The sequence below is a fragment of the Bicyclus anynana genome, chromosome 9, assembly GCF_947172395.1.
Source record: "Bicyclus anynana chromosome 9, ilBicAnyn1.1, whole genome shotgun sequence".
Taxonomy (NCBI): Eukaryota; Metazoa; Arthropoda; class Insecta; order Lepidoptera; family Nymphalidae; genus Bicyclus; species Bicyclus anynana.
In genome coordinates this window covers 14,212,150-14,228,285 of record NC_069091.1, presented here as the reverse complement: position 1 = coordinate 14,228,285, position 16,136 = coordinate 14,212,150, and the positions used below count along the sequence as shown (strand labels likewise).

At 32.9% G+C, this 16,136-nt stretch overlaps 2 protein-coding genes across 2 annotated transcripts in view; one reads left to right on the top strand and one right to left on the bottom strand.

Moving 5' to 3' along the window:
• Positions 1-6,563: 6,563 nt before the first annotated feature.
• Positions 6,564-12,059, top strand: LOC112048996 (PIH1 domain-containing protein 1). Its single transcript, XM_024086715.2, has 6 exons — positions 6,564-6,849; positions 8,503-8,575; positions 8,648-8,952; positions 9,312-9,569; positions 11,304-11,447; positions 11,972-12,059. Exons 1-6 carry the CDS (start codon positions 6,781-6,783, stop codon positions 12,002-12,004), a joined length of 882 nt encoding a protein of 293 aa, XP_023942483.1. The 5' UTR covers positions 6,564-6,780; the 3' UTR covers positions 12,005-12,059.
• LOC112048983 (dnaJ homolog subfamily C member 10) overlaps positions 11,941-16,136 on the bottom strand; it is a 59,037-nt gene continuing 54,841 nt past the window's right edge. Inside the window, exon 26 of the mRNA XM_024086698.2 lies at positions 11,941-15,247. Within this exon, the coding sequence (XP_023942466.2) occupies positions 14,975-15,247 (273 nt within the window). The 3' untranslated portion in view covers positions 11,941-14,974. The remainder of the gene's footprint in view (positions 15,248-16,136) is intronic.

The window sequence follows — 16,136 nt, the reverse complement described above, 5'->3', positions numbered from 1 at the left end:
ACTTTTACTAGTTTCTTTCCAAAGTTCATGCCAAAGCAACTTCTGTCTCTTCTTCACTTCATGATAAAAGTCTGTAAATGGAGTTTTGATATTGTCTGAACAATCTTCATTAAACAATCCTTGTCTTGCTACAGAATCAACCAGTTCATTGCCCGCTATACCTCTGTGGGAGGGTACCCAGACAAATTCTACATTCATTCCAGTTTTTCTTATGTCTAGTAATACATTTTTAATTTGAAAAATAATGTATGAAGACTTATAACTAAAATTGAAATTGTTAATAGCTAAAAGAACACTTTTTGAATCTGTTACTATAATACAATTATTTACACTATGTAAAATTTCCTCTTTTATATAAGAAATTGCTTTTAAAATTGCAAAAGATTCCGCAGTAAAAATACTACATCGAGAATTTAACTTAAACGCTTTACTACATTTTTTTTGTGGATCATAGAAAGCAGCACTTACAAAGTGCTGATTTTTAGATCCATCTGTATATAACTTATAATAATATTTACAATTTTTATCAATAAACATAAGGAAGTCTATGTTTGACGTAATATTCAACAAATGAATTTTATTTTTCATAATCAAGCTCTCAAAGGAGCAAGAGTACATGGGCCAGGCGTTACTAACATTTATGTTAGTGGCAATATTATGCATATATGTCATAATAATAGATATGGTAGGTTGTTTACCTGCCAAAAGTGAATTTGCGGTCGCTTGTAAAGATTCAGTTGTAGATTTAGTTACAGTTAGTAGACTATTTGGAAGCAAAAGTTTGTTCACTATTGAAGAGCTCGATGATAGAGCTTTCAAACAAAATCTTTCAGCTAAATATATACGTCTTACAATTAAAGGAGGAATACAAGTCTCTACTTCCATTGAATTAACAGGTGTAGAGCGCATAGCCCCACTTATTATGCGCAAGCCAATGTTTTGAATAACATCAAGTTTTTTTAATAATGTGGAATTGGCTTGCATATATGCAAGAAAACTATAATCAAAGTGACTTCTGACCATGCTTTTATATAATAGAGATAGGACTTTAGGATCAGAGCCCCAAAACGTTCCAGTCAAACATCTCAATAAATTAATGCCTTTTAACGCATTTTTGCTAATATAATTAATATGTCTGTCAAATTTTAATTTATTATCGATAATTACACCCAAAAATTTCTTTTGATTTACAAATGGAATATCTGTACCATTATATTTGATGTTATTCCCCACTGGGCTGCCAAAAATCATACATGAACTTTTGGAAGTATTGATATTTAATTTTAACAATTTTTTATAATAAGACTGCAACTGGAACAGTGCAGAATTAATAGTATTTTTAGCTATTTCTATATTTCTATTTACACTATACATTAACAAGTCATCCGCAAATTGTAAAATTTTAACATCTCCTAATAAAAAATTTTCAATTTGTGAGGTGTATAAATTATACAAAATTGGTGACAATGCTGAACCTTGCATAAGACCTTTACTAGTTTGGTTTATCCCATGGAGTATATTATTGTACTTAACATAAAACTGTCTATTATTAAAAAAATTTGAAATCCATTTTAACATTTTTCCAGGGATACCAATTTCATAAAGACAATTGATGAGCTGGTTTAAGTCCACATTATCATAAGCCCCCTCTATATCCAAAAATATACATACTGCTGTGGATCTAGACAATTGACAATTCTTCATATCATACATAAATGAAGTTATACTCTCTGCTGCGCTTTTACCTCTACGGAAACCATATTGAAAACCTGGTAATAAATTATTAGTTTCAACAAAATAGTCCAATCTTAGTTTAAGCATTACTTCAAACAATTTCCCTATGCAAGAAGTCAGTGATATAGGTCTGTAAGAATTGCAATCGTCTTCAGGTTTATCTTGTTTCAAAATTGGTATTATACATTGAATCTTCCAACTCTCTGGAATACATTGAGAAAGCCATAACTTGTTAAAAATATTAAGTAAAGCTATTTGACCTGATTTATGTAACTTTTTAAACATTATATAAGGAATGTCATCTAATCCTGGTGCAGATTCCTTTCTTGATTGAAGTGCTATATTGAATTCTGCATAGGTGAATGGATTTAGTAGCCACATGGAATTCTCATTGTCATTGTTGTATTCAAAAACAGAGTTGATTAAGTTTGTGTTATTATTATTCTGTTTAAGTTTTGAGATGAAATTTGGAATCCATACATCATTTTTAAGTTTTGGTTGGGTATTTATTCGTTTAAATCTTTTCATATAATTCCATATATAAGTTATAGGAGTGTATCTATTAAATGATGAACAAAGTTTATTCCAACTATCTTTCTTTGCTTTTTTAATGATTATTTTTTTAAGTGCATCTATTTTTTTATAATTTATATAATTTACCATTAACCCTACTCGCCTATATAATTGTAAAGCCTCTTTGGAATTTTTAACTGCTTCAGCACAATTTTCATCCCACCAAGGAGCGGGAGCTTTAATAGTTCTTGTACCCTCAAATTTAACAAGCGGAATACATTCTTTTTTTAAAATGTTCAAAATTTCACAAAATTTGTCATATGACTGTAAAGGATCTAGTTCATTAAATGTGATATACTCAAAATACTCCTTGGATTTCTTATAATATTTATCCCAATCTGCTTTATTATATAAAAATTTCTCTACTTTATCATTGACAGAATATTTAGATGGAATTAAGTTAATTTTTGTAAATGTGGGATAGTGGTAACTACCCAAAGTGTCTACACCTACTGTCCATTCACATAACGGAGCGAGCACTGGGCTCACTCCAGTTATGTCAATAGCAGAACTATTTGCATATGGTCTCTGAAGTGTAGTAGACCTACCAGAATTTAATATGCACAGATCTTGTTCATCAAAAATATCAAATAGGCTTCTACCCCTTGAATTTGTACTATGGCAACCAAAAGAAATATGATGTGCATTAAAGTCTCCTGCTACTAAACAGGGCTTTGGTATATCACTGATGATACTTTTAAGTCTATTGATTTTACATTTATTTTTATTTTTAGGTGGACAATAAACACAAAGTATTGATAAGTCACCAGCATTGGTTTCTAAAGAAATTGCTATGGATTGAACATCTTCATAAAATTTTGTTTTCAAAAGTTTATATTTAAATGTATTTCTTAATAAAATACCTACGCCACCATGTTCATTCTTTGCATTTTTTCCAACAAAGTTATAGCCTGGGATTTTTACAAGATTACTAGAGTTTTTAAGCCAGGTTTCATTTAATAATAAAATATCAATATTTTCCTGTGTTAAAAATGTTTTTACTAAGGGTTTTTTATTATTAATACTCTGAATGTTATGTTGAACAATAATGAGCTTTGAAGCCATTAAACTTTATTCAAATGTTTCAAAAATGCTTCTTTAATTTTACTTGTGCTTTTAATGTCATTTGAGTTTCCTATAGTAACTAATGTATTAATTATTGCTGATAATATTTTTTTATTATTAATGATATTTGAATAAGAAATATCTAAATTTTCTTGTGTGTCTAGTTTAGATTGGTGGAATTTTTGCTGTATTTGTTGAGGCTTCGGGAGAGTAGGAAAATTAACACTATTAATTTCAATTACCTTAGCATAAGATTGTTTATTTTTTTCTAATCTCGCTGCCTTTATAGGGCAAGTTTTGGATATGGCTAAGTGAGCTCCACCACAATTACTGCACTTCAATGTATCAGCCGTGCATACTTTGTAGTGGTGTTCACCAGCACAGCGTGAACAGACCTGTATATTTTTGCATATTTTCCCATAGTGATTAAATCTCATACACTTGAAACATTGCATTAGCGGAGGAATATATGTATAGACCTTATAACGCCAATTGTCTAAATATATATATTGTGGTAAAGTTGTTCCTGCAAAAATTACACTAATAGTTGACAAAGGAACAACATCGTCTACAACCTTTTTCATGAATCGTCTTACACCAATAATCTCACACTCTGAAGAAAGTTTATTAAATAGTTCATGGTTACTGGACTCTTTAGGAATAAACCTGACAACCCCCACCCTCTCCACAGAAGATGCCGGGATGAAGGCACGAAGATTGTAAACTGTTAGGCATTCATGTTTGAGAAAATCATTGGCTGCTGTCGCTTGTTTGAATACTAACATTATTTTGTTAGCATTAATGCGCCTGCTCTCATAGATACCTTTTACTTGTTTAAAGTATTTGGACACAACTAATGGGTTTTTGTTCCCCAATTTAATTTCCGCCTCACTGCTTTCCACAAACACTGGGAATTCCGCGTTAGTGCTATTATCCGTGTAGGCTCTGCTATAACCTGCCTTTATATAGGGTTTGTATTTTACACTATCGTCCTCAGCAGACTTTTGAACTTTACGTTTTTTTCTGTCCAGCCTTTCGTGGGCATCGCCATCACTGTCTGACGGCATTTTGCTGGATTTAATTTACATATGAACACTTTATTTCACACGTATATTACTAAAAAACTTTTAAATTAAAATTTTCAATTTTAAAAGCGCGCTGCTCGATTCCCGCCAAAAATCGAATCCGGAGTGACGGATGTCGGATACGGTCATTGATAATGGTTTTATTTGACATGTTTTATGTTATAATACTCTGTGGTCAAAACTCTTTGATCATGGTATTTAAATTTGTGTATAGTGGTCAAATCATTCGGCGAACTATTCGTCGACTAGTTTGTGCACGAATAGGTCCTGTTTAGGTTGCAATCCCGTTTTCCCCTGGTGCGCAACGAGGTTTTTAGGCCTTGTGCTAAACCTTTCAGTGGTGCGGAAAGAGGTTTATTGACCTCGTTACTCTTGAAGACGCTAAAATCCTTTTTTTAAAAGCTTTTATTTAACTTGCAATGTATGTAGGATATTACAGTGGATTCTGTGCTTAGACCAGTTATTAATGGTCTAAAATTCTGTGAGCTCAATTTTGAAGTAGATATCTTCAACCGTAACCGTGAAATGTTGTATACACGTTCAGATTGGATGACAATGCACGATATATTATATGACTTTATTCTAAATACAATATGCCAGACCACCCAAGATGGCGGAATAGTTATTTTTAATGTACTTCTACAATATGGGTATCTAATGAAATATATCTATATCTATACTAATATTATATAGAGGTAGTTTGTAAGTTTGTAACAATTCTTTGTAAGGGGTAATCTTCAGAACTACTGTTCCGATTTTTAAAATTTTTTCACCAGTAGAATGCTACGTTATCAGGAAGTGCTATAAGCTATATTTCATAATTCTATCATATATGAATACTGAGTTATCACGGGTTTACTCGTACAAGTATAATTTAAATTAATATATGGAAGCTTTTTGAACCTTTAAAAGTTCTACAAAAAATTTCGCGACACCATATATCTATCTTTTGTATTTTAGCAGATATAGTACCTTTTGTACTTTAATAAATTATTAAAATTACATACTAAAGTTTACGTCATTAATTACAGAATTGTTTGAATTGTAATATAGTTTCGGAGATAATACAAAATTTCCAAAAAACGCAATAATGTCGGTATAAGATGCTCCGCGGTTTCACCTGCATAGTTCCCGTTCCCGTGAGAATACGAGGTACAAATATAGCCTATGACACTTGCAAATAACGTGGCTTTCTATTGGTGAAAAAATTTTAAAAATCGGTTTAGTAGATCCAGAGATTACCCCCTACAACCACTCAAACTTTACCTCTTAATAATCTTCTATATAAACGAATTGCTGAATGGTATGGATAAGCGCAAATCTCGAGGACAGCTGAACCGATTTCGTTAATTCATTTCTGTCTCTAAAGGTCTGGTGAATGATGCCATTGGCTATATTACAGAAATTATATGGCCCTGATTCCGAAGAGCACAAAATGTATGACACCGATATACCATCTGTCCGTATAGACTTTGGGAAAGACGGCGTTTATCTAATTCAGCCCAAGTCTGTGCAATTTCCTGCTAAATATAGTCATGGAACTGCAGAACGAAGAATGCTGCCTATGTTGGGCTTGTATAGTTCACAAAATGCAAGGCAGCGCTGTTGACTATGCCGTCATCTACTTAGGCTCGAAGCTCTTTGCTGCTGGTTAAGCGTATGTGGCCTTAAGTAGGGTAAAGACATTAGAAGGTCTCGTTATTGACGAGCTGGACTGTTCGAAATAAATTGGCAAACGACCTTGCAATGATGCTTTGAACGAGATGAATAGACTCAGAGATCTAGGCAGCGAAACTAGAAAATAAAAATATAAATTAAAAGTAAAAAAACTTTATTAAAAAAAGCTTTTATTTAAACGCTCTAAAAAGAAGAAAATATTTTTTTCTTTCAACATTTTAACCTTTTAACTATCTACTTATAACCTCATTATTTAACTATAATAAGGCCTAGCCAGTTTTTGCAAATATATACATTTTGCCTAAGATTTTGCCACAGATATCTGTGTGTGTGTGTGATTTTTTATTTGCTTTCTATCTGTGACTATCACGCTTTCTGTCAGTGTCAGTGTCAACTGTCATCTCCTTTTGACGTTTCTACTGCTGTGACCTTCATTTGTCGTCTGTGGCTGTGACTTGACTCGTTTTTGTGAATTGAATTTGAGATTGAGTTTCAATTTTAAGTTTTACACGATTAATTATTGTGTTTACCTATAACAGCTGTGGTTTAATGATATAAAACTGTAATAGCAGAATTGCATAATTTGATTTTAATTGTGGAACTAAAGCTATCAAGTCAAGGAAGAAGAATAATCTGAACGAAAACGATGAAGAAGAAGTCAATAACATTGGAAATCGATCCAACGATCATGGAAAATAACATGAGAATTGTTAAAGTAAGTACACTTATAGTGTTAGGTAAAGTATAGAAAGCACATAAGGTGCTTAGATTCACAACTTGACATTGTTTGTATGTATTATTTGTTTCTATTCTTATTTCTACTGTCTAAAAACATCATAGTTGAGATTTGTGAATTGTTGCTGTTAAAAAGACAGTACTACTAGGGTATCCTAAGGTCAGGTGGGGGTGAAGACCTTTCTGTAAATACCTAATGTTACTTCTGGCTTGTGATTGGATTAGGTTAATGATTTTTTCTAGCCACTATATAGTTATACTACAGCCTTTCTTGATGAATACTCTTTACCAACAAACAAATTAAAAATGAGGGTATAAATCACTAGTCATTTTACACCTGAATAATTACAATTAACTTGTTCATAAATTAATGAAAATAAAATTGATTATTAAGCTTAAACCCATAAAATATAAAAGATATGGTTAATATAATTTATATAACATTTTATAAACAAACCATACAGAATTTTAAATAAATAAGTAATGAAATGACATACATTTTCTACCTTCATTTCTAATTTTTTTGTTGGTAAACAGTACTCATCAAGAAATGCTGTAATATAGGTATTTCAGTGAGTGAGAATTATCAGCTATAAAGACTCAAAGTTATAAAAGAAATACATTTTGGCAAATTTTTTAATGCAATACCTTTAATTAATGTATTGAAATGTGCATTATAATTTTAATTTATCAAAAACAGCGTCCAACCAATTACTTGGTCTTGATTACTTACTTGGTACACAGGACTTGTACATTACACCCAAATTCATCGCCAAAATTGTCTGTCATTTTTTTAAAGAGATAAAATAATGCACACTACTATAAATTTGATTAGCAATACACACACTTTATTGATGTTTTGCTGTTCTGGTTACAGAGTAGATTCTCTTTAGATATTATTTTTATTACAACCTTGATATAATAAAGTCAGAAATACTTACAAATTAAATGTATCTTCATCTTTTAGTAAACTGGATGTGATTGACCTCTTTTAATGAATCTCATTTAATTACACAAACCAGGATTTTTAGCTCTTTACATGACAAAAACGATTACAACAATGAAAGCTATACTCACAAATTGACCTATTCCGATACTCAAAAAAGACTTTTAAGCGACATCTAGTGGAAACTAAATAGTTAATCACTTAGCACACACAGACATACCAAACTTAACCACACACACACATACACATATCACACTTAACCACACACACACACAATTTCTCATACCAACGTTCTACATACATTTTAATGTGATTTTTTTTCTCTCTTTTTTTTTTATTATTTGCTTTTCTTGAATGTATTCTCAGATTGTGCTAACTAGAAATTACTACTGGACAGCTCTAACTATGGAAAATCTGTAATTGGCTGTAATATACAGGAAATATTGTATAATTGTATTCTTGGTAACACTGTTGATTTTTTTTCTTAAAAATAAATAAATAAAATGACATTGATTCTATAGAAATAGTATAACAGTAATGCTTTTCAAACAGATTAGATTGTTAATTTTTCATCTTTGACTGGCAGCAAGGGACCTACTATATAATTTGTCTATGAAAACTATGTGTGTGTACATGTTAATTGTTACTCGGTAGTATGTAGTGTTTCATAAAAATGTAAATTTTTAGGATAAAGCGGAGGAGGAATTCAATAAGCTCTTAGCTGATGCAATGCCTTCGCAAGTTGTAAAACCTCGGCCAGGTAAATGTAAAAAATATATCACTTGTTAAATTAATCAATATTTATTTTTTTAACATATAATAACATTTTTAGGTTTTTGCGTGAAAACCTATACCAAACCTGAAAACAAAAAAGTGTTTGTCAACATTTGCCTGACTGAAGCCATACCGTGTCCAGTTGACATCAGCAATGCAGAATTGATGCATATCCTCAATTCTGAAGATCCATCAAGCTACAGAGTGCCCATGAGCATTGGTGAGGGTAGAACGGAGCAAGACAAATCTGGTGCACCGACAACTGTTTACGATGTGGCAATTAATCCAGAATTCTTTTCAAAAATTGAAAAGGATGACTTGTTCCAAACGTTTTTCTTAACTGTAGTCTTTGAAGGATTACAGGTAACAGTCTGTAATATTGTTTATGTAACTCTTTATTTACCCAGTGCATCCAAGCAACATTATCTTCATGAAATATAGTTTCTTAAAAATCCAACAGGAACCAAGGTTTTGTTCAGGATAAAAAGTAGCCTAACTGTCACTCCATGGGTTAAAGTATCTCCATTTCAAAAATCAGTTCAATTGTTGTGCTGTGAAAAATTTTCAACAACATCAATTAATAAAAGCACTCAGTTCTTCTTTTAAAACACAAAACTGCTCAATAAAATTTTTAAAAAGCAAATTGCAATTTGTTTTCAACTTAAATGGTTAGTTAGTAATTTCCATTCACAATTACTTTACATAATATACTTTATTTACAGGATAAATATCAGTTTGAAATTGACATGCAAAAGTTCACAGTTCTCAAGAACAGAAAGTCTATTGGAAATTTACAATCTCATAGAATACAGATAAGAGATGTTAAGAAATGTGAAGAAAGAGCAAAGCCGCTCATAGAAGAGATACAAATACCTGGAAAGTTTACAGCAAAGAAAAAGGAGTTTGTATACAGGCTGAGACGTGAACCTCCTACAGGGGAGATTGAGTACTTGTTGGCAGAGTTTAAGGTACCAGCTTCGGTGAGTATGATTGTTTTGTTTAACATCAACTCATTTTTAATTGACCAGTGCTAAGTATAAATGCCCACATTTGTCATCATTGTCATCATTAACAACCCAAATTTTAATTATTTGGCCCATAATTGATAAGTTAGACCTTAGTTCACCATGCTTGCCCAATGTGGATTGGCAGGCTTCACACACATAGAGAATCAAGAAAATTCTCATGTATGCAGGTTTCTTCACAAAGTTTTTCCTTCTTCGTTTGAGACACATGATACTTCATTTCTTAAATTTTGTGTTATTACATATTATATTTGCCCATATTTGTATTATATAGTATCTCTTTTGACGTGTTATTTTCGATTTATCTGCTGATGGTCAACATTTCTTTCTCGTCACATGGTATATTGTTAAAGCATTCTAGGTGTACTGGTCTCCAAATACAAAATCTCTAGTGAAACAAAGCATTCCAATGCAAGTTGGTAGTCCATAAGGTGTATTGGCTTAAATGGTCACAATCAAATAAGTCAATGATAGTCCCAATACTGCCATCCATTGGTATGGGGTTTTTTTTATTCTTTACGAGTGTGGGTAACATCATCACTTCCTACCACCAGAAAATTTATTTACACCAATCAGAAAGCTCAATATTTTTGTTTAATAGAACATCATTGTGTAATAGTTTGTGAATGATTATTATCTGTGGCCATTGTAATAGATTATAATTTTTGATTGTCTGTACCTCTTCCTCTCTATAAAAAAACTGCCCATAGTCGATGGTATAAAATGTTTCCTTATATCAAAGTATTTTATTTTTCGCAATAAGCGTACCTACCACGTAACCACCTAGATAACTCAACAATTTTAAAGCTAAACTTGATACAAGATCTGATGATGCAGCTTTTTATCACAAGACTAGCTGACGCCACGTGGTTCCCGTTCCCGTAGGAAAACGGGGATAATATATAGCCTTCCTCGATAAATGGGCTATCTAACACTGAAAGAATTTTTCAAATCGGACCAGTAGTTCGTGAGATTAGCGCGTTCAATCAAACAAACAAACAAACTCTTTAGCTTTATATATCAGTATAGATATAGAAGTATTGATAGTACAGATAAAAGCTGCATTACCAATGGACGAAATGGAAGGGTGTTGAAGTTTATTTTGAATTGTTTTTAGTTGACATTCCAGTGACATTGACATTATGATTACAATGGGGATGATGACTAGGTTTGAATATATTGATTTTTATGATACATTCGGGTAAATAAGGTCAATGTTAACCAATTTATACATAAAAAGCAAAGATTGACTGGATATTTGCAAAATAAATAAGATTATAAAATTTCAAAATCTACTAAAAATATTTTATCGTAATTAGATGAAAATTCATACAGTTTTAGCTTCCTTACATTAAATGTGACATTTGTTAATATATGAACTATAAACATAAACGCACAAATAACAAAGATATTAGTAATTTTGTTTTAACGCCCTTACAAATCTAACGATCATTAATTGCCTACGACGTCATAAGTTCGTACCTTTTTGTATGGAGCGTTTTTCAGGGATCCGCGGCAGCGCCGCAAATCTGACCCTTAAAATCCCTGTAGCTCCGAATGTAATGATCGCAGATACCCTGTTACTTTAACAAAATTGCTTTACTATTAGCATACTCTTAATTTATATACAATTTAAAAAACTGTCATCATCCCTATTAAAATATTCATTTCATAAAATCAATATTTCAGGTAGAATTGAAAGACCTTAATCTGGAAATAGGTGAAGATAGATTGGTTCTGGACTCCAAGGGACTGTTTGAGTGCGTGGACTTCTTCCTGCCCTGCAGCGTTGACCAGGATGTTGTAGATGCTCAGTTGAATAGAAACAAAGATGTAAGTTTTTATTACAACTATCGAACACCCGCGAGTTTGTCTGCGTGAAAATCAATGTAAACTTTCAACCCCTATTTCACCACCTTGGTGGTGGTTTCTTTCTTTCACCATTTTGGTACCAATTTTACTATCTTGTAAAATTAGTCCCAAAATGATAGTTGTAACAAACTGCACACAATGTAAGAAATTTTTTGGATTCGATTAATGGACATTGAAATAAACGATGAAAATTTCTAATTTGTAAGTTTCTTTCAATGTCCAGTAAATTTCTAAATTTCTAATTTGTAAGTTTCAATATTTTCAATAGTTTCAATATTTCGACTTTCAACGAAATTTCAGTGTAGTTTGTTGTTAAAAAAACCTTAACCCCTTTTTAGGGGAGAATATTGAATTACATTATATTTAGTATACTCATATTTATTTGTACCACACACATACCAATTTTTTATAACTATTATTAATTCAGTAATGGTAAAAAAATTAAAACACAAAATGATATTAAATAAATCTTTATTTTGTTTCAGATGTTGTATGTCAAGATGCCTATTATACATTAGTGTTATTATATTAGTTAATTATGTAATAATAATCAAATAAATTGGAAAAAATTCAGTTGGTTTTACTTAACAAACTGAAATATTTAAAAAAAATTCAATAATGATATTAAAATCGTAGTGGATATCAACTGCAAAATCAGTTTTTATTTTTTAAAAGTAATTTGTATAATTTCTCGCTATTTCTTATTACTACAAATGCAGACTGAAATTATCACATTATGTCAATAGAAAACTACCTAAATTTATAAAAAAAAAAGTATTTTATGCTTAAATTATTGTGTGTAACTAACATAAGAAACTTATAGGAATGACTTTCAGATCTGTTTTTGATTTGAACTATTAAATTACGGGTAGATTTTATCAGTGTAAATACATGGTTTTTTTAATTTTACCATGGGTCACAAAATATTTCGAGTATGAACGCCCCATTAGGGCATTTCTGGCGAAGCGAAGCGTAGCGTCTCTATTAGAGCGATGCCCCATTGCTTTCCGTTGCGATGTCGCAGTATCGACGTTGCGTCGTTTTCTATATATTTTAACGCCCACGACTACCCTACCCTACTCCCTCCCTACATCTACCCTACCATACCCCTACTCAACCGTATACCTACCCTACCCTGTACCCTAAATATCCTATGTCCGTCTCCTGGTTCTAAGCTACCTCTCCACTAATTTCATCAGCCATATCGGTCCAGCGGTTCTTGAGTTATAACTAACACGACTTTCTATGACATGCCACATTAAAGCGATATGTCGTCGCAAGTGACGTTTCAACGGACAACGGACATTGCTCATTGTCATTTGTTTTGTAAGAATATTTGAGTCTGGGTGCATGCGTCGTCCTGTTGCGCTGCGACATCTTGCGTCAACGCAAGCAGTTGTGGCACACAATGTGTTGACCCGTTGCGACGATTCAACGCAACGCACTAATGAGGTATCGCCCTTACAACGTCTAAGAGCCAGCCCTTCATTATTATGTAAATTCTGAAAATTTGCCAGCTCTTTTGCCATACCATAGGTTAACTCGTGCGCATTAACTTGACACTTGGCTACCGAACACAACCAAACAAACATCACTCGAGCCAGGTGTCAAGTAAATTTGCACGAGCTGTAAGTACAGCATACTTAGCAAGGTCTACACTTTAAGATTGGACCTTGGTGGCTTTGGGAAGTTGATGTAAGTAAGTTCGAAACATGTTACATTGAGATTGGACTTAAAAAAGTGTTACCTAATAATAATCGGTTAAAATTAATATGCGAGGTTTGATTTTAAATATACTAATTATTTTAATTAAAAATGAAAACTTGTCGCGTTATTAATTGAGTTGGCTACAAATAACGGACTAGCGGGCGGGGTAAGCTAGGAGTAAATAAATTTAATTATGGCCCACGACTCAGTTGATAACGCGCTGACTGTATTACATTTTATCATAAGAATTAATCATAATATTAATTAGAAGCAATATGCACAAACTTAAATGGCTCCGGAAATGAGCCTTTTCTATACATTAAATCAATATGTTAATGTGATGTGTTTGTTTGTGTGGGATAATCTCAAGACTTGGTTTATTGTTTATTTTTTAAAATGAGGCCAGGCCTCCCTCGTATAAGGGACGGCCCACCACAGGGCCAGGCCTCCCTCGTATAAGGGACGACCTGCCACAGGGCCAGGCCACCCTTAGGAGGGACGACCCATCACAGGGTCAGGCCTCCCTTAGGAGGGACGACCTGCCACAGGGCCAGGCCTCCCTCGTATAAGGGACGGCCCGCCACAGGGCCAGGCCTCCCTCGTATAAGGGACGGCCCGCCACAGGGCCAGGCCTCGCTCATAGTAGAACCAGGCCTCTCACATAGGAGTGGATGTAGAGTTTGAACGCGCCACACTAAACAGCCTTTCTTGGTGAGTATTGTTTACCAACAAAAAAATTAGAAATGAAGGTAGAAAACATGTGATTTTATGACTTTTTTATTTTAATTCATGTATGGTTTGTTTACAAAATGTTATATAAAATATATTAATCATATCTAATTGTTCTAAGCTTATTAATCAAATTTATTATCATTAATTTAAGAACAAGTTAGTTATAATAATTATTAGGTGTGAAATGACTAGTGCTTAATACCCTCATTTTTAATTTGTTTGTTGGTAAACAGTACTCATCAAGAAAGGCTGTAGTATAATTATTTGCATGTGTATGAGTAGATTATCTGTATGGTTTAAATTCAAAGATTGTATACTATTAGATATGTTAGTGAGTCGTAACTGAGGCGATCAAAGGTGGCTAATTGTCTTAATTTCATTTAGTCGAATAGTAAACAATGGAAGTTATTTAAACAAATAATACCTAAACATTGTCTACAATACGTTTGACGTTTATTACTTAGTGACATAAACTAACGTTGTGACGTCACAAAATGGACGACAGCGTTTTTGATGTTTCGAAAAATCTATACTAATATTATAAAGCTGAAGAGTTTGTTTGATTGAACGCGCTTATCTCGGAAGCTACTGGTCCGATTTGAAAAATTCTTTCAGTGTTAGATAGCCCATTTATCGAGGAAGGCTATATATTATCCCGGTATTCCTACGGGGACGGGAACCACGCGGGTGAAACCGCGCGGCGTCAGCTAGTTGATTATATACATGATTTTTAAATTAAATTATCCATTTTCTAACTTTTATTAATTGATATCGGTATATTTCGGACCTTTATTACATGTATTTATTACATTTATGACTCATATAAAATTTATTATTAATTTCGTCTAAAATTAATAATAAATTTTATATGAGTCATAAATTATATATCATACATGTGTGCGCTCAGTGGTAGTAGCTAAATTTGGATAATTTTTAACCGTCATTTTGTAGGCACGTAACATATCTAATAGTATACAATCGTTGTTTAAATTCCCAATTCATAGTTAGTTGCGATGGTGTCATATATTTTTAAATTTAAATTTAAATTTCTATAACTCATCTTTAAAACGCACATGACTTTTGATTTCAATGTTTTTGATGTCGCCCAAACTGTTGTCATACCTCGCCAGATGTGGCCTTATGTCCTGTAGTAGCGCTGCGTGGTCCTTGGGTTGTAGCGCTACCACCCTGCTGGTGGGGTGCTGGTGGTTCCTGTGGAGGTACAGCCTGAGCGATGGGTAGCTGGTGACGTGCTCGTGCTGGCAGAGGCTGCGGTCGGCCACGCAGTTCACTTTACCGAAGTTTATGCTTTTTCTTAGATGCTGGGGAAATGGGTGAAAACTTAAAATGAGTTTCTTTTTCTTAGATGCTGGGGAAATGGGTGAAAACTTAAAATGAGTTTCTTTTTCTTAGATGCGGGAGACATGGGTGAAAACTTAAAATGAGTTTCTTTTTCTTAGATGCTGGGAAAATGGTTGAAAACTTAAAATGAGTTTATTTTTCTTAGATGCTGGGGACTTGGGTGAAATCTTAAAATGAGTTTCTTTTTCTTAGATGCTGGGAAAATGGTTGAAAACTTAAAATGAGTTGATTTTTCTTAGATGCTAGGAAATGGGTGAAAACTTAAAATGAGTTTATTTTTCTTAGATGCTGGCGACATGGGTGAAATCTTAAAATGAGTTTCTTTTTCTTAGATGCTGGGAAAATGGTTGAAAACTTAAAATGAGTTTCTTTTTCTTAGACGCTGGGAAAATGGTTGAAAACTTAAAATGAGTTTCTTTTTCTTAGATGCGGGGGACATTGGTGAAAACTTAAAATGATTTTTTTTTATCTTAGATGCTGGGGACATGGGTGAAAACTTAAAATGAGTTGATTTTTCTTAGATGCTAGGAAATGGGTGTAAACTTAAAATGAGTTTATTTTTCTTAGATGCTGGGGACATGGGTGAAAACTTAAAATGAGTTTCTTTTTCTTAGATGCTGGGAAAATTGTTGAAAACTTAAAATGAGTTTATTTTTCTTAGATGCTGGGGACTTGGGTGAAATCTTAAAATGAGTTTCTTTTTCTTAGATGCTGGGAAAATGGTTGAAAACTTAAAATGAGTTTATTTTTCTTAGATGCTGGGGACATGGGTGAAAACTTAAAATCAGTTAACATACATATAGACCTCGGTACATAGACCCACCACGCTGCTGGAATACAGGTTTACCG